Source organism: Eumetopias jubatus, unplaced genomic scaffold (assembly GCF_037043125.1).
Source record: "Eumetopias jubatus isolate StellerSeaLion01/CBP00866 unplaced genomic scaffold, mEumJub1_p1.0 scaffold_8, whole genome shotgun sequence".
In the NCBI taxonomy this organism is placed as follows: Eukaryota; Metazoa; Chordata; class Mammalia; order Carnivora; family Otariidae; genus Eumetopias; species Eumetopias jubatus.
This window is the reverse complement of record NW_028274814.1, coordinates 79652758-79676977: the sequence shown is the minus strand read 5'-3', so window position 1 is coordinate 79676977 and position 24220 is coordinate 79652758. Positions and strand designations below refer to the sequence as shown.

The 24220-nt window shown below is 39.8% G+C and overlaps 1 protein-coding gene and 1 pseudogene across 4 annotated transcripts in view; one reads left to right on the top strand and one right to left on the bottom strand.

Moving 5' to 3' along the window:
- DIP2B (DIP2 acetate--CoA ligase B (putative)) overlaps nt 1-24220 on the bottom strand; it is a 215231-nt gene that overhangs the window by 80190 nt on the left and 110821 nt on the right. For all 4 annotated transcript variants that reach the window (XM_028125652.2, XM_028125654.2, XM_028125653.2 and 1 more), the window contains exons 3-4: nt 10918-11046; nt 754-879 (exon numbers count right to left, since the gene is read on the bottom strand). In XM_028125652.2, coding sequence (XP_027981453.1) covers nt 754-879; nt 10918-11046 — 255 coding nt within the window. The remainder of the gene's footprint in view (nt 1-753; nt 880-10917; nt 11047-24220) is intronic.
- Nucleotides 21534-21866, top strand: LOC114225841 (large ribosomal subunit protein P1 pseudogene; annotated as a pseudogene).

Here is a 24220-nt window from a genome sequence, read left to right as displayed (position 1 = left end):
ATTTAAAAATTTTAAAGTTTTTAGGAACTTTGGGAAAGATTCTAAATAGACAAGACAACTTAAAGTTGTTCCAGTTGTTTCTCAAATAGCAAGTTAAAACTCCTAAATTTACTTTAGCAGAGGTAGATTCCAAATCTGGGGAATGAGAATGGGGTGGAGACACTTAGTTCTCGCTGATCTCATGAACCCATTATAAAAAGTGGATTCTTAAAAATACATAAACGTATACAAAATATATTAACACATACACAAACACACTTACATATGTTTTTCAGATCAATTAAAACTTTGCATGACTACTCTCACATCGTCTTTAATGACACATAAAATTTTGTCCCAAGTGCACTTATCTGTAGAGACAAAGCATCTAATATAGGAGTACAAATGTGTTAAAGAAATGTATGACTATGGGTCATATTTTAGATGTCAACGAAAATAGCTATTAAACCACAGAAGGATTTTTTTAGGCCCTAAGCTTTGGCCTGTGTTTATTTATGGCTACATGAGTTCGGGGGTTACATCAAGGAAATGCTGGAAATTCAGAAGAACATTAAGAAAAAATAGCTTTACTCTTAAGACCTCTTTTTCTATGTCATTTACAATGTGACTGTCGACACCTGCCACCTTCAGTGTGTACTCTTAATACACCTGGGATGATGAGAGTTCCAGCTCCTACCTCAGAAAGGAAAAAGCCGAGCTTATTTCAGGAACATCAAAGGAGTAACTGTCCGAGAGAGGTTCTGACAGACCTACCAGGAGGTGTGCAGGCATCTGCAGGAGACTGGACGAATGTGGACCGCCTTTTGGTTGGCATGGGCAGAGCCATTTTCTGTTCTTTATGCTTTGCCAGTGCAGCTTGAACTGCTTCTGTATGGATATCTGAAAGATTAAACATTTGCATTTATTAGCTCCTGGTTCGTAAAGTGTTCACTTCTGTGAGCTGAACCATCACTGCCTCAGTTGTTGAAAAAGGGATGTTTAGGTGACTTTTACTTATACTTTGTAACAATTAAAAATAAAAATGAAAGAGAGGAGACAAAAGAAGAAGTCAAGGATAATTTTACAAAGAAGGAAAAAGAAACCCAGAATGATTATGTGACTGCTTCAGACACCAAACAAGATGGGGGGCAGAGGTGGGGAGAGGGTAAGGCGTCTAACACGCACCTGTGCCAGGCAGGGAATCCCACCGCTGAATGGAATGAGTGTTGTGCAGGTGCCTGGAGGACACTCACTATTCTTCAAGAAAAGACGCTTATGATCTACTTAACTATCTGAAAGGGGTTGAGACACGTCAGTTCTACACCACAGAAACAGAAGGGCTGATTCTGATCTAGAAAAAATATAAGGGCTGACGGTACTTGTTTGCCACTTTGGCCACAAGAGAATTCAGTTCTCCCCTTGAAATCTAAATGGGAGTCTCAAAATTAACATATCTAGACAGAACTTGAGATTCTCCACTCCCACCATAAAATGCCCTCTACACTTCTGCAAAATCCTATGAAGGTAGATAACAACTGAAGTAGCTTCCTAGTTCACAAGAATTTCCTCGTCTCAGGAATCGGCCCAGTCAGGGGACATGCGAACTATCCTTAGAAGCCTGTCTGTGCTATGTAAAGGCGCCCCTTATAAGAGGTGGACCAATCAGATCCTTTTATTAGGGTAGGGGGAATTTAAACTGAATCAAGAAAACACAGGTCCTAGAACTGAGTCACTTTAAAGATAATGCCCTACAAAGAAGGAAAGTTCTTAAACTTCAGGGTTGAGACACCCAAAGCTGCCTCTCCTTTTCTAGGGATTTCTCAACTGTTCTCTGCTTCTACGACTTACCCCAGCTATTTAAGGTAACCTGAGCTAGCCTGTTTCATGCAACAACAACAAAACCTTCGCTAATATAACCAGAAATATCTTTGTGTGTAAATATAGACTTATAATTTTAAAGGGCTGCATAGAATTTCACTATATGTCTGTGCCATAATTTATTTAAGCAACTTTGTTTCCAAAGTTTTGCTACTATTCATAGCAACTATTCACAGCAAGAATAATTCAATATTTTCACCTTAGTACATGTCTAATCCTGTTTCTGTAGGATTAATTCCAAAAATTGCTGAGATGTATTTCCTAAGAACAAGGATTTTACTCTTATATAACCACAGTACATTTATCAAAATGCAAAAATTAAAAATTGATACAAACTATTATGTAACCCACAACCCATATTCCAACTTAGCCTACTATGTCTCAATAATAAGTTTTTCCTCCTTTGTTCCTGATCTGAGACCTAATAATAGAATCACACATTACATTTACTTGTCACATCTATTATCCTATAGTCTGGAACAATTTCTCAACCTTTGTCTTTTATGACCTTGACATTATTGTACAGACTAATTATATTGTACAATGTCCCTTAATTTTGGCTTATTGATATCCCTCATAATTAGATCCCTCATATTCCTGCATTTTGGCAGGAATACCATAGAAGTAAATGTCTTCTTGAAACATTATGTCAGGAAGCATCTGCCCCATTACTGGTGATAGTAACTTTGATTACTTGGTTAAGATGGTGTCTACTAAAGTAATCCATTGCAAAGTTACTATTCTTCCCTTTATGTAATTAATAAATAATTTATGGGTGAATGCTTTTGAGATGATGTAACTGTTACATATTTCATTAAATTTTCATGTATTTCAGAATCCATTGATGATTCTTGGCTGAATCAATTATTATTATAATGGCTACAAAATGTTGATTTTATTTCTTAAAGATTTTTTTTTTTTTAGTATATGTGCTGCCGAAGCGAGCACTCTTAAAGATTTTTTTTAATTATTTATTTGAGAGAGAGAGAGAGATAGTGAGAGACAGTGTGAGCAGGGAGGAAAGAGAGAAGCAGGCTCCTCACTGAGCAGGGAGCCTGACTCAGGGCTCCATCCCAGGGATCATGACCTGAGCCAAAGGCAGATGCTTAACTGACTGAGCCACCCAGGTGCCCCCAAAATGTTGATTTTATAACTCCATCATTACTTCTGTATTTATTAGTTGGTTTTTCTATTATAAGAAAAAGCATCCCTTTCTCCCCCAATTTATTTTTATCAACACAGACCTATCGATTCTCATTTTATTCCATGGCTACTGTTACTATCATTACTTATTTTGATGGTCCTATTACCCCAAATTTGACCAGTTAGGCCAAATCAAACTGGCTCTTATGTCCTTTAGACATATTCCCATCATTTTGAGCAGTAACTGTTTTCTGGTCTAAGATGTTCCAGGTATGTTCCCTGTTCCAGCACTAGAATTAGACATCTCTCTAAGGAGTCTTGGCTCCTCTTAGTGGAGAATGGTATTTAGAAACCAAGATCTTAAAAGTAGGAGTGCTCAGTGCAATTGGGGTATCTTTCTTCTAAGCCCTTTCATTGGATAAAGGAATATAAATGTGAAAATGTTCACACACATATATCTACATCAGTATTAAAAACCATAAATTCATATTAATAACTCTAATTCCATTTCAACACCACAGAATTCATTCAACCTTCCCCTTTTCCATTTGTAACTCTGTTCTCTAACAGTAAGAAACCTGGTTCACAAAATCCTCAATATATTTTATTCATTCACTCATTCACTCAATCGTACAATACACAAAGTAGTTTCAAAATTACTATCCCATATCACTATGAAAAATAAGTCTAACCAGAGGTTCAGTATTTGTTTGTTCCAGCTGTCCAAGCACCAATTTATTAAAAAGCACATTTCTGACCCAATGATTTACAATGCTATCTTTATTTTTTTTTAAAGATTTTATTTATTTATTTGACAGAGAGAGACACAGCGAGAGAGGGAACACAAGCAGGGGAGTGGGAGAGGGAGAAGCAGGCTTCCTGTGGAGCAGGGAGCCCGATGCGGGGCTCGATTCCAGGACCCCGGGATCATGACCTGAGCCAAAGGCAGACGCTTAACAACTGAGCCACCCAGGTGCCCCCAATGCTATCTTTATTATACACTAAATCCCAGAGGTACTTTGGTCTATTTCTGCACCTGTTATTCTATTTCAACGGTCTGTCTGCCACTTTGTGTGCCATACCGCACTATTTTAGAGTCTTTAGAGTATGCTTTAATAGCTAGTCGGTACAGTCACTCTTCATAGGTTTTCTTTCTCAGTGTTTCCTAGCTATTCTTACATATTTATTTTCCCAAATGAATTTCAAAAACATGTTTTCTAGCTCCACAGATAAATTTGATAGTGTTACTGGGACTGGATTAAATTTATAAACTAATTTAGGGAGTCCTGCCATCTTTGTCATGCTGAATTATCCTATCAAAGAATAAGGGATGCTTTCCATTTATCATGTCTACTTTGTGTCTTTCAAGGTGTTTTAAAGTTTCCTTCACAAAGGCTTTACACATTTCTTATGTTTTTCCTAAATAGGTCTTATCTTTTCTATTGCTTCTGTAAATGAAATTTGCTCTACCACTACATCTTTTAACTGGTTATTGGTTGCATATAAGAAGGCCACTGATTTCTGTACTAATTTTGTATCTTGCTACCTGAGTTATTTCATTAGATTAATTTTGCCATTGACTCTCTTGGTTTTCTAAATAAACATCATATCAAGTACAAATACAGTTATACTTTTTCTTTCCTAATTCTTATACCTCTAGTTGATTTCTCTTGTCTATTTGCATTAATACCTCTAGTACAATTTAAATGTTAGCACCGTTAAGATTAAAAAAAATCTTGCAAATAAATTTTTTAAAAGATGAACAGCTTAACCTTAATACAACAGGCTTACGTATTGGACAGGTAGTTTACAGAAGAAACATAAAGGGTCAATAAGCATATTCAAAAGATCCAATCTCATTAGTAACACTTCTACCAACAAGGTATGAGAGTGTCCATTTCCCTACATCTACGGATAACACTGAAAACAGAGAGAGTGTCCATTTCCCTACATCTACGGATAACACCGAAAACATAACATAGAAAAATGTTATTTTACAGTTTTAAAGTAGCTGCTCCTATTTTTGGCTTGTTTTTATGAAGTGGTTAAGACATGATGCGTAAGTGCCATAGATGGGCTTAAGTACATCTATGGGGCAGAACAGAGTCTAAGTGCCCTTACCTGTTAGGATGGATGAATGGATGGATAGATGGACAGATAGACAAGTAGGTAGATAATGGACAGACTGAGAGGCAGACAGACGCATGGGCAGGTTGAGTCAGTAAACAGAGAAGTACAGTTAAGAGTTACCTGCAAGCCATCAAGTAGTCACGCCATTTTTACCAATTGCTAAGGTACGAACCACTTCAACATTTTTAATTATGGTAGAGGCAGCAACTATTAAGTTCTGGAACATTAGGATATCACATTAATTTCGGCACCACACCGTGGGCTAGTGGGAAGGAGAGTGAAATTTTAATTTAGTTTAAATTTAAGTGAAATTTACTTTGCATTTCACATTCCCCTATACAGATAATGTGTCTTTAGCCTGGAATATCTAGATAGCAAACAGCTACTAGTCCTTCAACACCTCCACGAAGCCTGCCCTTGACAGTGCCCAGTTCCCAGGCTCCTTTTCCTGTCACCCCCTCGTCTATGCTGCCTCTACCTTGTATAAAGGGTTCCTGTGTTTAACAACAGATTCTTGAACTTCTGTCTGTGTTTCTCTAGCATCTAAATTGTGCTCAACTCATAGGAGGTCTACAGTAAATTCTTGCTGAACTGAAATAAACTCCATTTACTTTCCTTGGCACAGGGAAGCATGTTAATATAGAAATAAAATGGTCCTGGTGTATCCGTGGCAGCTACCTTAGCAAATGCCACCATGTCAGCGATCAGATTTGGACAGAGAAATAAAGTTCTCAATTAGGGTGACAGAGGGAGTTATTGTTCCATTTAGCTCCCAGTATTAAGTTGGAAGAATCCATACTTAGAGTAAAAATCATTACGAACAGTAACTGACTTAAGCCTTTAAATCATTTATCCAGGGCTATCATTTTAAAACTATCTTTTACAAACTCCCAGTTATAAAATAATTAAGTCCCGGGGATGAAATGTACAGCATCGTGGCTACAGTTAGTAATACTGTATTGTACATTTGAAAGTTGCTGAGAGATTAAATCTTTTTTTAAAAAAATTTATTTAGGAAGAGAGAGCAGGGAGAGGGACAGAGGGACAGAGAGAGAATCTCAAGCAGACTCCCCACTGAGCACAGAGCCCAACACAGGGCTCAATCCCACAGTCCTGAGAGCACGACCTGAATCAAAATCAAGAATCAGATGCTTAACCAACTGAGCCACTCAGGCGCCCCTAAGAGAATAAATCTTGAGTCCTCACCCCAAGAAAAAAAAATTTTTGTAACTATGTGTGCTGGTGGACTTATTGTGGTGATCATTTTACAATACCGAATCATTGTGTTGTACACCTGACCTAATATAATACGTCAATTATACCTCAGTAAAAGGAAAAAAACTATCTGCTATTTTTTTGTTTAAAAATAATATAAATACATTTTATATGTATTTTGTATTTTACCATAATTAAAAAAACTGGAAAAAAATTAATATACATATTGGAAAAAGATGTAAGCAGGGGCACTTGAGTGGCTCAGTCAGTTAAGCATTTGCCTTCGGCTCAGGTCACGATCCCAGGGGCCTGAAATCGAGTCCTGTATCGGGCTCCCTGCTCAGCAGAGAGCCTGCTTCTCCCTCTCCCTCTGCTGCTCCCCCTACTTGTGCTAGCTCTCTCTCTCTCTGTCAAATAAATAAATAAAATCTTTAAAAATTAAAAAAAAAAAGATGTAAGCACATAGAATGCTGAAGTGAAAATTTTCCCCAGATCCAGCTCTTCTCAGAACTAATCCCACCTCTCTCTCTAAAATGAATAAATAAATCTTAAAATATATATAGATACACACACACACACACACACAGTACATCTCTCCCTATCTGCACAAAAAAATCTACCTCATTGCTTTTCTGTGAGCCTTCACAGAATTTGAAAATCAACTTTCATACAATCTGTTACAAATTATTTAACCATTGTTTTATTATGAATGATATTACAACAATGATATTTGCATATATATCTTTGTGTACATATGTAGGTATTTGTATAAAATAAATTCCTAGAAGTGGAGTTTCTGGGTAAAAAATGTATGAATATTTAAAGTTTTAAAGTATTGCCTTTTAAAGTATTTCAAAGTAAAATACTTTAATAAAGTATTATAAATAAAATACTGAATACCTTTTAAGGTATTAAGACCACAGTACCAACTTACTTATGGCTCTGAAATAATATTACACTGCATTTATATTTATTATACTATTTTAGTGTCCCTGAGGTTTACTTAGTTGAATCAAGAATACCATATTTTATTGAATCTATGATGCTATCCTATATAAAACATATCTTGATTTCAGACATGTTAAAATGTAAAAAGTGTCCTTCTTATATTAGATAAAATTATGGTTCTTAGCTGTCATGGAAAACAAATGATTAACTGCTTATACTGAGAAAAAGCACTTCCTCAACAACAGCAAATCAAATGCTTACAGTTATTAATTAAAAACACATTTCCAGTATTTTTGCCTGAGATATGAAACATGTAATAGCAAACCTGCTAAAAACGGAATTATTCACAATAATCAAGCTTTACAAGGCCCGTGACATTTGGATAATTAACAATTACAGAGCATGTTCTTCTTTACCATAAGGATTCTAGCATCAGGCCACAGAACAAATCAAACCACCCATCTATTTTCTAACATGATAAGCTCTGGCCCATACATCAGTGTCAAAAGGAAATGTTCACAGTTACTATATTAGCAAAGCCTCTTATTGATAAAAACAGGCAGCTCTCGTAACTGGCTTTGACTCATTCATCAGCATACAATTCATCCTGATCTTTGATAAAGTCGTCACTTCTGAATTTCAGTTCCCAGACACGGCTGACTTTGGACATCTCTGCCAGAAGCACATGAAACCTGGGTATCATTTTCCAGCACTACTGTCTGAGCTGAAAAGGTGATAAAATACTTTACAAGTCCTTTTTTTGTTTTTGTTGTTTTGTTTGAGGTAGCTAATTGCTCAAAAATTTAATTTTAAAGGAGTTGTCAGAATGACTAACCCCATAAGATCATTATCCATCTCAGGTACCAACTGTCTATTTTCTACACCTGTGACCCTAACACAGGTGTAGAAAGGTGTATCATGCCTTGATATGCAGGGAAAAAAGGTACTAACCTTTTGCACTTTGGCTAAGTGCAAAGAACAGAATCAGGTCAGATATAACTCTGAATAAATATAAACTCTTTATACCATGTCCGAAACATGAAATACCAAAGTCTACTTAGATTTGATTATGATCAGTTGAAATGTCATAGGTATTAATAAGCCTCCACCAAATAAGAAAGGATTTTCCAGTTACACTCACTAACATCATTAAATCCTTTCTGTGTACCCACCAGTTTATTCTGAATGCTTGTGATTTTTGCTAAACACACCCTATGTTCTCACGCCACTGTCACAAAGAGGTGAAGTTCAACTTCCAACAATTTCTACCATTTATTTGCTCTACTTCTGCCGCGACTGTTGATTTCTTCTTATTCATAAGGGGCGCCTGGGTGGCTCAGTCATTAAGCGTCTGCCTTCGGCTCAGGAAAATGATCCCAGGGTCCTGGGATCGAGCCCCACAAAAGGCTCTGAGCTCGGTGAGCCTGCTTCTCCCTCTGCCTGCCACTCCCCCTGCTGTGCTTTCTCTCTCTCTCTGACAAATAAATAAAATCTTAAAAAAAAAAAAAAAGGAAGCCACAATTTGTTGAGTTTTCCTTTGCAATTTGGCTAAGTCCTAATATACTGAAAAATGTGATTTTCACCTAAAATCCATGCTTGGATGCCTCCTCTTTCATGTACCCCCTCATGACAGTATTGCAGTAGTCTCATAGCTTTCAATATCTTCAGGGTTTTTAAATCAGCTTTTCTTCCCTACTTTACCTTCTCTCTGGCCTGCTTGCTGCTACCTCAAAAGAAAAAGTCCCTGTAGACAAATATCCAAAACCCTACTCTTAAACCCTCAAAACCCCTGCACCTAACTAAGAGACTCCACAGTCTGCTAACCAGTATTTGATTCATAGACTACAATTTCCAACATTTGGGGTAGATCTGAAAGAACTGGTATAAAAGAACAGGGGCTGGAGATGACGGTTAGGTGTTAGTTGATGAAGGCCAAAATTTTACACTAAAGGTCACTATAGCCTTTTTCTGTATGTGATCAGCTTGGGCATAGGATAGAGAATCACCTTTTTGGTTCCTTACTAATCCTTTTATTATATGCCGTAAAACAAACCAAAAAAAGGGGGGGAGGGTGAGAGGACCCACAAAACTCCCAGAAGGCCAGGGGTGAGAGTTTAGAGGCCCAAACCCTTCTGGACTGGTCAGAACCCACTGCTGCTGAACCTGGGCCCCAACCTTAAAAGGTGCCTGGGAAATCGGGCTTGGGTCTTGGCAACAAAGAGGAGCTCCTGAGAGGTTTTTCCACATCCAGCTGTACCTCCCTCTAATCCATTTCTTAACTAATAATTACTTTTATTCTTTCTTTTCTCCAAAATATCTATTTAGCCCTTATATATGTTTGGCCCTGTGCCAGGCACGGGGACGCAGGAATGGCAGAACATGCAGTCTGCAGCTGGAGCAAACCTCTAGAACAAACACAAATCTATGTAACTGCTCTGCTGAAATCCTTCAATGGTATTCAAGATTCCTCAAGATCTCATCCCTGGTGATCTTTCTAGACTCATCTCCCACCTATTTCTGGGTCCTTGCATTCTAAGTTCCAGTCATAATGAACCCCTTTCAGGTCTACACCCTGATGCTATCTCCCTAATGTCTGTCTGCCATGACACCATTTAGATGTCTAATTCTCTGAGAAAGCCTCCCCTGATTACTCAAGACCAGGTTAGGTATAAGGGAAAATTCTGGTGTGGTGTGGAATTTCTATTTTTTTGATGGAACGCTTCTCATTCCTTCCTTTCAGTGCATAAAAATACATATCTAATAAAATCAGCTCACAAACGGTCTGACACAACCCTGCAACCATGTCCTTTTCCTCATTTTCTCTAAAGCAGTTTCTGAAAGGATGTGATATACACTCTGTTTTCCAATTCAAGGAAAGATTAAAGGTTGGCTGGTACAGGAGTCAAAAATCTGAAGAAAGTAAAAGAGCACTGCAATTAGTTGGATGGCTCAATTCTGCTACTTTGTAAGGCAGTGAATGGGCTGCAGAGACTGCCTTAGCACAGTGGACAACGGGTGGGCACAGGAGGGGCTTGCCATGCCACAGGTTCTCCTGAGGGGCCAGGATTTGGTGCTCTGCTCATCAGTCCTGGCCATGATATGGCAGGGGCACGTTCCCGCTGCCGGCCACAGCCTGTTGCCTTTTCCCTTCTTCGGGAGACCTTTTGGGTCAGAAGAAAGAAAGTTTAAGAGTTGACTAATTTGAAATTTCACTGTGAGTTTTTGTTCCAGCTCCATTAGTAAGAAGACTTGATCTACGGCTCTGGCAAACACGGAAGGATATGCCTCTTCCGACAGTCCACGGAGCTCTCCCAGGACCACCCTATGTGACCTTAGCCCCCCACTCTTCTTATTTATTTATTCGTGTTGCCTTTGTACCTGTCCGGCTCCCCTTCTGCCCTTGAGTGCAGAAACGTTGTATTTGCTGCTGTAGCCCCAGCAAATATTGAGTATCTACCACACCTGGCACATAATAGATACTCAATAAATGACTAATGAATGAACTAATATAGACCTGCTGGCCGTTCAATGGGAAAAAAACAAACATTAAAAGCTTTCAGGAGACACAGTTCATCCTACAGTCACTAAAAACTCCTCTGCCGGTAGCTTCCAGTTCCTTCTCACCTGATCGGTATCGTTCATCCCTGGCTCCCCCAGACCGAGTTCGGTGGTACTTAGAAGGAGCAGAAGTTTGAGCTGCAGACGGAGCAGGTGTCTGGTTTCTATGTTCTTTCTGTACTGCTGAATCAGTTTCTAAAAAAGGAAGTTTGGAATACGGTTATCTGACGATAATAACAACTAAAGTTTTCTGAGCACTTTATGGCATTCCCACAACACTCAGGTAGGTACTATTACCCCATCTATAATAAATGATTAGAGAGCATCAATGTACATACATAAAAATGATGCAAAGACATCCAGGCTAAAAAATATACTTAGAGTCGTAATTGTCAATAGGTGATGGGAGAGAAATAGCAAGAAGCTAAATGTAAAGTGAAAAGGCCATTCCAGAGATTCTAAGAATTAATGGGGGGGGGCGCTGTATATGACCTCCTAATCCTGCATAATGGTACAAAGAAAGTATGGAGAGCTTTAGCCTCCCGCCACCATTAGGTACTCCAAATAAACATGTCATTTAAGCAAAATTACGGTGTTTATTATGCAAACAGCTTCAAGTCAAGTCTAACAGCCCCTTTCAACTGGAGACACTACTGATCTTGTCCCTTTCCAGTACCTGGCCTGTCCCCATTCTCTGCCCTCTCAACATTTACTGTCTTATAAGGAATACAGAGAATGGGGAAATAAGCAGGTAAAATAATCAGAAGAAAAACACTTTAAGTTCTGGTATTATACTGCCTTTTTTTTCCTCAAATGGTGTGAGTTCCTAAGTTATATTTTTTAAAGTTATAGCAAGACCTTTTAACATAAGACATACGCTTTTAATAAATTTATAAGTGTATAATACAGTACTGTAAACTCCAAGCATGAGTTTCAGGTGTAGAGTTCAATAATTCATCATTGCGTATAACACCCAAGTGCTCATCCCATCACATGCCCTCCTTAATACCCATCACCCAGTTACCCCATACCCCCACTATCTCCCCTCTAGCAACCCTCAGTTTGTTTCCTATGGTTAAGAGTCTCTCATGGTTTGTCTCCCTCTCTGATGACTTCCCCATAACTAAAACTTTTTACCCACTGAGTAGCAATTCCCCATCCCCCCCCAGCTCCCCTGCTCTTCAGCTCCCCCTCCCCCCTCAGCAATCACCATTCTACTCTCTTTCTGAGTATGACTGTTTTAGATTCCTCATAAAAATGGAATCATATAGCATTTGTCCTTCTGTGACTGGCCTATTTCACTCAGCATCATATCCTCCAGATTCATCCGCGTTGTCACATATTGCAGGATTTTCTTTTTCTATGGCATATTTTAAATTTCTTAAATAGCACTTAATTGTGCCCAGCAAGGATCTCACACATAGGAAATTAAGTGCCCACTACAGTAAGACATCACTTATCCAGCGAATATACTGCTCCAGATCACAGGTGAGAATCAGCTTCTAAAGTCAAGAAGTAAAAAAGCAGACTGAAAGCACAGTGGTCTGGGGAGTATAAGCAATAGTCCCACATACCTTATGCAGGCTGAAGGCATCACAGTACTATAGGAACTGAGACTCATCATGACAATGTCATATCATCTTTTAAAAAGGGTTAGCATGCTAGAGAGGCCATCTATAAGAGCTCTTGGTGACAGTCCCAGCTGAGCCCAGTCCTCTACCTGCCCCTGCCAAGGCACCAGACATACGAGCAAAACCATCTTGAACCTTCTAGACCAGCCCATGAACCAGGTGAAAAGCACTTAGTGACCCTCAGTGGCACCATGTGGAGCATGAAAATCACCCAACCGAGCCCTGCTCAAATTCCTGGCCCACAAAATCTTAAAACAGAATTTAAAAGGTTTTTATTTTTTTAATGGTTAGATTATTTTTCATATACTGTTTTTAAGAAAGCAAGAAGAATATATTTTAGGATGCTCTCCACTAAAGTGCTTTTATGGATCTAGAAATGTTTATTTTTGATGGTTCCTGGCAGCTGAAAATTTTAACATAAAATATATTAGTAGAGCAGAACATATTTTAACACTGATATTTTGAAATGTAATGTCTGGGATTGTAAATTGAAGGTTTTTTTTTTAAGATTTATTTATTTTAGAAAGAGAGAGAGAGTGCGCACACACAAGCGGGAGGGGCAGGGGAAGAGGGACAGAGAATCTCAAGCAAACTCTGCACAGAGCACAGAGCCTGACACAGGGCTCAATCCCAGGACCCTGAGATCATGACTGGAGCCGAAACCAAGAGTTGGGTGCTTAGGGGAACCTGGGTGGCTCAGTTGTTAAGCGTCTGCCTTCGGCTCAGGTCATGATCCTGGGGCCCTGGGATCAGGCCCCATATTGGGCTCCCTGCTCAGGGGGGAATCTGTTTCTCCCTCTACCCCCCCCACCCCAACTCATGCTCTCTCTCTCTCTGAAATAAATAAAATCTTAAAAAAAAAAAAAAGAGTTGGGAGTTCAACCAACTGCACCACCCAAGGGCCCCTGTAAATTGAAGTTTTTAATCAACCTAAATTCTTTTGATAATACATTTCACAGAAGAGCTATACTGAATTCTTAATATTTTCATACCTTGTTTCATTTCTTAGTTTACAAAGGAGTTAACAAACTATAGCCTATTTCTTTTTATTTTTCTAACTAGTTTCATCAGAACATAGCCATGCTCATCTGTTTATGTACTGCCTAGGGGTGCTTTCATTCACTCTGTCACGGCAGCACTGAGAAACTGGAACAGATACTGATGATCCTCAAAGCCTGAAATATCTACTATCTCACCCTTCACAGAAAGAGCTTACCAACTCTTGGTCTATAATAACAAAAGCTAGTGGCTCAGTCGGTTAAGTGTCCGATCCTTGATTTTGGCTCAGGGTCACACACTGAGCCCCACATCAGGCTCCACGCTGGGCATGGAGCCTGCTTAAGAGTCTCTCTCTCCCTCTCCCTCTAAACCCCCACCCCCACTGCTTGCTCTCTCTGAAAATAAAAAAATAAGGTTTGTTTTGTGCTAGGCACTGTGCATTCAGAAGTTTTCACGTTATTTATTCCTCACCACTATCCTACAAAGTCAGCAGTAACACTATCAACTTATTACAGAAAAGAGATCAGAGACATGAATTATTTTATGCAAAGTCACACAGCCAGGGGATGGCAGAGCCAGGATTCAAACCCAGATCTGTCTAACTCCACTGGTTCTCAACCAGAAAAGGGTATGAAAATTCTCCCAAAACTATTAGGAGGAAAGCAATCAGAATTAACAATATAGTTTAGGAACATCTAAATGCTTCAGGATTTACAGTCAGCGGCTAGATAATAGTCCCTTTAAAAAAAAAAAATCAACTGCCTTCATGTACAAGATTCGGCAAAAAGCCCCTCCAAATAAAATTTTCAGCCTTTCATTAGAGAAATCATTTAAAGCATATTCCAATTAACTTTAAATAGAGAACAAAATATAGAAAGGGGCTATTTTTATTTATATTGTCAGATGATCTATACAGGAAGGAAATCAGATTAGTACACATGCGCTACTCTGCCTGTAAATATGCACAGAGAAAATGGTTTAACTTAGAGCACTGTTTAAAACACTAGCTTTGTATTACTTTGTGGGGGAAGGTGTTAACAGTGAACCTATATCTGAATTACCCATCACTGATTACTTTTTAAATTAAATAAGTAGGGCAGACCAAACCACCCTGCTAAGAAACACGGAGCTTCTGAATTACATAGGTAATAATCCAAAGGATGAAAACATGAACACAGATTCTCATTTCACAAAGGAGGGACACCAAAGGTTTATGTATTTTTTACCATTCCTCTCACTTACGCTTTTACTTTGTATTCTTCAATGTAATTACTTAGGAGAAAGAAGATAATATAGGTCAAAGAATAGAAATTGTTTCAAAGAAATGACAGAGCAGTGATAGGGAAGTGGGAGTTGATACATTTGTTTGAGGAAAAATGCAAGAGAATGAATATTTCTACTCAGGATTATCTAAGCGTTATCAGAGATCAAACAGACATCTGATGAGAACTGAGAGTCAGATGACACTTAGCAAGAGATCTACTGAGCTGGTACGGGGCGGGGGGGGGGAGGGGAAGGTCTCACAACACTCTATTCACCAAGCAACATTACTATGATGGTCTGCTATGTTTATCTCAGTTCTCTCAGGAATTTAGTCATCCAAGCAGACCAGGTCCCTTTTGGGTCTAAAACCATGACAAATCATTTTGTAGTAGCTTGTCAGAAGTGAAACCAGAAGGTCAATTTGCAGTTTCGATAAGTGGCTGACAAGTTTGTTCAGTGAGTATTCCTCGGTTGCCCACAAAGCACAATGTCTGACAGAACAACCTTGGCTTAAATTTGCAATACACCAATCAATCAATCAATCAATTTGCAATACACCTGCTTCAAGTTCAAAAGAAGCGAAAGAAAGAAAGCAAGAAAGCAAAAAGAGTAAAATGAATTCTTTGGAATTGAATCACTTTAACAGGGGAGTTTAATAATGGAACTGTAGATAATCCTTCTTTTTTAAGTAATCTCTACATCCAACATGGGGCTTGAACTCATGACCCTAAGATCAAGAGTCACATGACTGTACCAGCCAGGCACCCCTGTAGATAATCCTTTTGAATGTAAATAATCAGTCTCCAATTTACATGAATTTTATAAATTTTTATTTCCATGAATTAGTTTATCTTTTAAAATATAATACAAGTATATTTTATATGTGCATTGAAAAAACTGGAAGCAAATACAGTAAAATGTTAATAGCAATTATCTCTAGGGGATGAGATTATGAATGTTTTATATATTTTTTCATAGGCTTTACTGGGATGCTATAATTTAGAAAAGTTACCTTTTTCAAAACATAAATATATGTTCATTACAGAACATCAAGGAAATAGTTAAGTGTAAAGAAGAAAATAAAAATGATATTGGATCGTCTTAATTCAAAGGTCATACCATATAGAATAGATTCTGACCAAAAGAAGTTGAAATAATATTCAGTTTTTAGCTTCTTTAGATAAATTAGGACTCTACAAGCAGGATTTTCCAATCTTCTAAAATCAGTTGCCTCCTTTTCCAAAAGTAATTGACAAATCAATACAAATTTGAAGGTGAGAGGGAGGAAACAATGTCCTGGCTGGATTAAAAGAACTGTGGAAGTCTATTTCTACCTTAGCTTACTTGCCAGGGCAACAATTTGTCATGGAAGGGGTCAGGAAACAATGTACCTCAAGTCTCCTCAAAGAGAAGAGGGAGGGTCAGGGGACATGGGAGCACAGCAGGGCATTATTTAACTGTACATCCAATGTCAGCGGGGCAGGCAAGATGCTGCTCTAACATGAATCATTCCTTGCCCAGGGTTTCACACTCCAACAGATCTCAGGAATTACTTGGGGCCTGAAAATAGAGATTTCTATACTTTGAATAAGATGTGTACAGTTTCACTATCATAGTAAGAAACTAAAAGCAAAGATAGAATTCACTACATGTATCAATATAATAAGGTATTACACACCGCAAAAAAAATGAAAAATATGTTGACTCAGCAGCAACATGTGAAATAGTCTAAATGAAATAATGTCAAGTGATGAAAGAACACAAAATATCATGTCCATAAGGTGATTACAACTATAAATGTTAAAAACTACTTATATGCACTTATAAGGACCAAACAGGACATAAAATCCCTTAACTAATGATGAGGTACTCTGTAGTTCTTTACTATTTCATTCTTTTGTTTACAGAAAGAGTTCTGAATAAATCAAAGTAATTTTAAAAAAGAGTAAATTCAGGTACATGCTAGAACAAGAGCTGTGGACCTCACAAATCAAGTCTTCTTCAGAACTTCCAAATTCAAGTGTGAGGGCGCCTGGGTGGCTCAGTTGGTTAAGCAACTGCCTTCGGCTCAGGTCATGATCCTGGAGTCCCGGGATCGAGTCCCACAGATTGAGTTCCACATCGGGCTCCCTGCTAAGCGGCGAGTCGGCTTCTCCCTCTGACCCTCTTCCCTCTCGTGTTGTCTCTCATTCTTTCTCAAATAAATAAATAAAATCTTTAAAAATAAATAAATAAATTCAAGTGTGAACATGCTTGAGATCCAAAGAAAAAGATAACTCGCTGATTATTACACAATGACTGTTAGTTTGAGGGTTCCTGATATTTTGGTCAGTTGTACAGAATATCCACTAGGGGTCGCCATTATGTTTAACTAATGATGATGTTACCAGATTTAATAAGTTGAAGAAAAACCACAAATTTTAGTTTCTTCTACAATACAAAGCCTCCCTTCTCAATGATCAACATGTACATGATTTATTGTTCTTTCGCAAAGACAGACTTCCATGATGCCATTGTTTGAACACAGTAACAGTGATGACTTGAAAAAGAGGCTGATTATTTACTGGTATAAAACTGCAAAATTTCCTTTAAGGAAGATGGAAGAAAGCCAACCTCAGCTTCTTATCTTTCAACTCTGCCTATGATTTAGCAGATATTCTCACCTGCAAGAGTAACAGAGTAAAGCAGGATGGGCTCTGAGAACCAAGTAATGTAATAATTCAACTTTTTAGAGTAAACGGAGCCGACACGCTCACTGGCCTGGGTGCTAGAGTACAGAAAAGAAATTAAATAAGTGATCACCACTTCCTGTATGTCTTTTACACCACGTATGGGCTGAAAAGGAAAAGAACCAGGCGCTCTGAATGCCCACAGAATGGGCAATTTAGTTTGTATTAGAATTTCAGGGAAGATCTGTTAAGAGGAGACACTGATACAGGCTTTAGGAAGGCAAAGAGAAGCAAAAGCCACTTTCTACAAAAACATGGTATTTGTAGAAGTCCAGAGAGGGAGGAAAAGCCTTGACAAGTGTAAGAAAGACTGATGGGGACAGTGAAAGAGATGGAGCAATAAAAAATGAGGCTGGAAGAAAAGCTGGGTTGGGTCACTTATGCTAAGCCAAAAGAGCGGTCTTTGAAGGGATTTAAACAGGAAATGGCAGAATAATAATGATAACATTTCTATGGCTCTTTAAACTTTCATGACACCACCTCATTTTACCCTCACAATAACATTATCTGATAGACACCATTAAGGGAGGACACCCATCACAGATTAAATTTATTTTTCTATACTGAGAGAATGTCAGTAATCACCTTGAATCATTATAAATAAAGCCTCCACTCCCACCTGGTACAAGAAGGGTGGGTGAGGGTACCGGTGAATCACTTGGGGAATCTTCCCTTTGGAGCTAAAGTCCCGTCCCGTGTTCTTCCCCCCACCCTTGCTAAGAGCCTGCCTTAGAAGGATAGGTGATTAACCTCACTGGCTGGGGAAAGGGAGGAAAGAATGAAGAGTGTTTGCATTTGGAGCCTGGAAAAGGGGCCAGCACCTGCCTGATTCCTAGGGGTGGATTCTGAGAGAAAGGGGAGTTAGAGGTTCTGGGTCTGGTAAGTGGCAAGTGTTTGAACAGATCCTGACCCAGAGCTTCCCAGGCCACCTGGCATCAGGAAAATGGCTGAGCACGGAGCTGAAAGAGTACTATACGAAGAGCTCTGCTCTGCGAATTCAAGAGGGCTACCTTGGCTGAGCTGAGTAGAGACTGGGCTCCTCTGTCCAGAAAGCATGCTTAACAGTGGGTTGGCACCACTGGTCACCAGATGAGGACCAGTATCCAAAACTCCCCCATGAGGTACTGAAAAGCAGCAGCAGATTATGGGGCTCTTCCCTTTTGGGTGTGGAAACTGCACTGACCACCTTTTTCTGCTCTAGCTGTATCCCAGGGGGTTCTTGAACAATTCAGAGAAACCCCCCGAGGAAGAGAGTAGACTTCCTTCTGATAAGGAATGTGGGAACAGATATGACTGCAATGTGTGTGCACTCCAGACTATAATACTATCCAAACCTAGAAAATGAAAGCACAGAACTGGGACTGGAATACAAAATTCCATGTTTTTTCCATTAGGATGTGATCCTCACTTGGGAAGGAACTTTTAAATCAAAATGGAATAGATAAAATAAAATAGATGCCACCCCCACCCCTCCACACACACCAAGAGACATTCTGCCTACTTAATATTTACATAGTTGGAAATGTTCTGGAACATTCCAAAATGCCATACCTGATTTCAATAGCTGGTTTTAAGTTCACATCCCTTTGAATTTCCACAGTTCGTTATTGAGAACTCTTACACTGCTTAGTTTATTGTATCTTTTATAATCCTCATTTGTATAACCTGTCTTACTCTCCTACTACTTGTAACTTGCACTCCTACTACTACAAATAAGTTGAGGTCAGAGTCTGGTCTTAACCGTCTTGTACCTCCTGCAGTAACCAGCTCTGGGTCTCACAGTGTAGGCACCCACAATTTTGGCTAAAATACATAATTAAGATCTTGTCTGTCTCCTCAGCTCCACCAATGATAGTGAGTGACTGGGAAAAACAAAGACAAAAATGGAGAGGTACCAATTTAAAGGGCATGGTCAAATTTTAATATGAAAAGCCCGCTTATTTGTGTATCTCTAAGCTATGCAAGTTTTATGCAAAAAAAAAAAAAGTACCTTTCACAATTTTCATACTTATGCACGGTCATTAAGAAGAACAGGGTCTCGGGGCGCCTGGGTGGCTCGGTTGTTGGGCATCTGCCTTCGGCTCAGGTCATGATCCCAGGGTCCTGGGATAGAGACCAGCATTGGGCTCCCTGCTCCGCGGAAAGTCTGCTTCTCCCTCTCCCACTCCCCCTGCTTGTGTTCCCTCTTTTGCTGTGTCCCTCTCAAATAAATAAATAAAATCTTAAAAAAACAAAAAAACAAAAAACAGGGTTGTAAACTGATGGTTACCAGACGGAGGTGGGTGGGGGGGATGGGTGAAACAGGTGATGGGGATTAAGTGGTGCACAGGTCGTGATGAGCACTGGGTGATTAAAGTAAAAACAAAACAAAACAAAAGAAAGAAAGAAAAATAGGGTCAGAGACTATCCTCTAGAGGGGTTATCAGAGGCTTCATAGAGACAGCATACAACACAAGGTTTTCTGTGGTCATCTACAGGCTTGCACAATCTCAAAGGCAGGACAGAATGGGAAAGAACAGTGATGAAAGGGGTGTGGAGCTGCCGGCAAAGGCAGCATGTGGATACAGACTGGAACACCGGTGAGCAAACACCCTCCAGCAAAATAAGCAGCTATCACAAAAGAAATCCAAGTTTGGGGAAAACCTCTGGGTCACCAGAGTGTCTTACCAGGACAAGCTAGAGAATGTCAACACATGACCAAATTCATAAACTGATAGGTCTTATCCTTAAAAGGGCAGTATGTGAGGGACTGGGGAAAAAATAATGTGCAAACCTAGGCCACGAAGGAACATGGAAAAGGTGAGATTCTATTCTAAAGCAGAAGACAAACATAATTAAATGAAGTGAAAGAGAGTGGGACAAAGGCTAAGGACGAAGAAGACAAACAAATACACAAAGGTTGCAGACAATCTCAAATACACGAGGACAGAATGGATTGTTTACACCAATGCCATCAAAAACAGAAGCTGCAGTAATGTCCTCAAACAAGAGACGTGGGCCTAAAAGAAGATGCCACTACTGAACTTCAAGGCAATTTATTTATTTATTTTTAGGGGTAGGGAGGAGGAGGCAGAGGGAGAGAGAGAATCTTTTTTTAATTTTTTTTTAAGATTTTATTTATTTATTTGAGAGAGAGAATGAGAGAGAGAGAGCATGAGATGGGGGAGGGTCCGAGGGAGAAGCAGACTCCCTGCTAAGCAGGGAGTCTGATGCGGGACTCAATCCCGGGACTCCAGGATCATGACCTGAGCCGAAGGCAGTCGCTTAACCAACTGAGCCACTCAGGCGCCCGAGAGAGAGAGAAAGAGAATCTTAAGCAGGCTCCATGCCCCAGTGCAGAGTCTCACACAGAGCCTGACCTCAGAATACTGAGATCATAACCTGAGGTGAAATCAAGAGTCGGATGCTTAACCAACTGAGCCACCCAGGCGCCCATTCAAGGGCAATTTTAAGTGGTAAAGAGTTGCCAAACAGAGTTGAGTAGGTCTCTTCTCAGACCCACCTGAAGGAGGGAAGCCTCCCAGTTTGAACACGTGAATCAGGCTGTTTTGGTGACCGTATGATCAGCTTGCTCATGAACAGAGAAAATGAGGTACTAAGGTCTTTGAGGTCTTTTAGTTTGATAGAAATTATCTTTGAATAACGCTTACATAGAAATATTAGGATAAAGAATTCTGACTAAACATGGCAGAATGAACACTTCTATCTATCCCTACTCCCTCCCAAAATGCCACCAGAATGATGATGAAGGCCTGTAGCAGAACAAGAAAACAAACAGTTCAGATACATGCAGGAAGAGAGACAGCACCAAGAGCTGTTTCTACAAAAAGAATAATAAACTGATGGATAATTCTGAAAAAAATGTAATCTTAGTAAAGCGAATGGCTTAGCCGTGAACAATATTTACATAATCATAATAACGTAAGCATTGAGTTTCTTCAGCTGCTGCTAAGGTGCTCAGTCCTTCTGAGGAAGCTAAGACCGCAGTAGGGTGAGGTTCTCACTTCACTGGGTGACTTGCACCATGCCCAGCAGTGCCCGCTCAGCACTCGCCCGCACCATGGCCTTGGTCTTGGAGCTCGCCTACAACAACTTGGCCCTCATCCTGCACGATAAGAGGTGATGGTCATGGAGGAAAAGATCAATGCCTTCATTAAAGCAGCGGGTGTAAATGTTGAACATTTTGGGCTGGGCTTGTTTGTGAAAGGCCCTGGCCAGTGTCAACATCAGGAGCCTCATCTGTAATGCAGGGGCTGGTGGACCTGCATCAGCAGCTGATGCTACGCCTGCAGGAGGTCCTGCTCCCTCCACCAGGGCTGCCCCGGCTAAGAAAGTGGAAGCAAAGAAATCAAGGGAGTCTGATGATGACACAGGTTTTGGTCTTTTTGACTAAACCTCTTCTGTAACCTGTTCAATAAAAAACTGAACTCTTAAAAAAAAAAATGTAAGGGGCACCTGGGTGGCTGAGTCAGTTAAGCATCTGCCTTTGGCTCAGGATCCTGGGATGGAGCCCCTCAATAGGCTCCCTGCTCAGTGGGGAGTCTGCTTCTCCCTCTCCCTCTGCCCCTCCCCCCACTTGTGCGCAGGCTCGCTTCCACTCTCTCTCTCAAATGAATAGAATCTTTAAAAAAAAAGTAAGCACTGAATGCTGATTTAACAACAAAAGTAACATATTAGGGATAGAGCCCACAATAAGTATGAGATGGGAGATGTGAAAGTAAAGGGGAAAAGGGAGTATGTGGTGTCCATGTGGTTGAAGGAGGAGGAATATGTAAGAGAGAAAGATTCTAATATTTTCTAGTAGGAAATAAATAATGCTTCAAATTGGAAAAAAAAAAAGTCCAGAAATAGTGGTAAAAATGGGGGCGCCTGGGTGTCTCAGTCGTTAAGCATCTGCCTTCGGCTCAGGTCATGATCCCAGGGTCCTGGGATCGAGCCCCGCATCGGGCTCCCTGCTCCACGGGAAGCCTGCTTCTCCCTCTCCCACTCCCTCTGCTTGTGTTCCCTCTCTCACTGTGTCTCTCTGTCAAATAAATAAATAAAATCTTAAAAAAAAAATAGTGGTAAAAATGTTACCTAGAAACACAGAGGTAAATGCCAGAAGGAACAGTTAAAGGAGTTGAAAGAATCCATCTCTAGGGAAGAAGACACTGCCCATTTTTGTTGTTATTACAAACCCTGTAGTCCCATTGGACTATTTAAAATAGATTCATTAATTTCATTTAAAAATAAAAGTTAAATAAAGAGAAATGCCAAATCTCAGATGAGAACCAAAATACTCTACACAGTCTCTTGGAGTTGTAGCACGTCTAAATTAAAAGATTTCTTGAGGGTGGAGACAAGCTGCCAGGATCATCACTCTCCAATCTGTACAGTAATCTGTTTCTTTCATTACCCAACACTTTTCATCTTCACAGACGTTTACCGAAAGAGATACTGGAAATTCTAAATGTCCTTTCTGTTCAGTTCCACAAACATTTCTAGAACGTCTACTATAAGCCAGGCCCTAAAGCTAGAAACTAGAGACATGAAGAATAAAAATAATAATGAAAAAAGAATTTTCCTGATTTCAAAGACCTTAAGAGTCTAGTAGGAGAGTAAGACACATGAATAAACCATAATCAATGGGACAGTCAGAGAGAACTTTTTAAAAACGCAGCTCAGATAATGGGAATGGGAACTGTTTTTGATAGGGCTGATCAAGGAAGGCTTCTCTGTGGAAATCCTAGTTGAGCAAACCCCTAGTGGAGTGAGGGAACAAGTCAGGGTGGGGGGTGGGGTGGGAAGGGGGGTGGGTGGGTATGTCCCAGGCAGACTCATCAGCCTTGTCCAGTGTTGTCTCCTAGTGTCTCAATAGTACTTGGAACCCTGAATGCACTTAGTAAATATGTGGTGTCCGAAGGTTTTCTCAGTAACCCCTGTATCATTAGAATAAACTCTTTCCTTAAAAATAGCTGAAATATCAGTTACTTGTATCCAAAGTATCTTAACTTAAAGATTAGACCTGGGATCAGCAGAGGGAAATTGCCTCCCTACATAAAACCTTCGGTTTTTTACAACTCTAAGAGTGGGCAATAACGACTAATTTATAGAGGAGTTAGAACACATGTGGTTTGAAATTTCAATTCTTTGGACCATGCCAAAAGAGAGTTAATTTCTGGCCCCTTCCTCCTGAACATCTTGCCACCTGAGGTGTGTGAGAAGCTCTGTATCCAGGCCCTAGTAGTTTCTACACTGAAAGATGTGCTATAAGCCATTCCTTTCAAAGAGGCCATGGCTCAGAATGAGTAGGAGACGTGAACATACCAAAGCTTCATTTCTCCCATGACCCTCAATGTGTGAGCTTCTTGAGTCCCTGAGTATGATTTTAACCTCTATCAAGATACATATTTTTCACACATCATGGTTCTTCATTTACCAGATAAAAATCTGGTTTGTGTTTAACTAAAGAAACAACTACCAGTTCCAATGTTGGGAGATTTGAGTTATTTGACATGTCAAATTTTTGTCAAATAGTGACTTCAGAACCTAACCCCCGTGACACCACTGATTAGGCTATGCATATTATTATTATTATTTTTAGATTTTATTTATTTATTTGACAGAAAGAGACACAGTGAGAGAGGGAACACAAGCAGGGGGAGTGGGGAGTGGGAGAGGGAGAAGCAGGCCTCCCACTGAGCAGGGAGCCCGATGCAGGGCTCGATCCCAGGACCCTGGGATCATGACTCGAGCAGAAGGCAGATG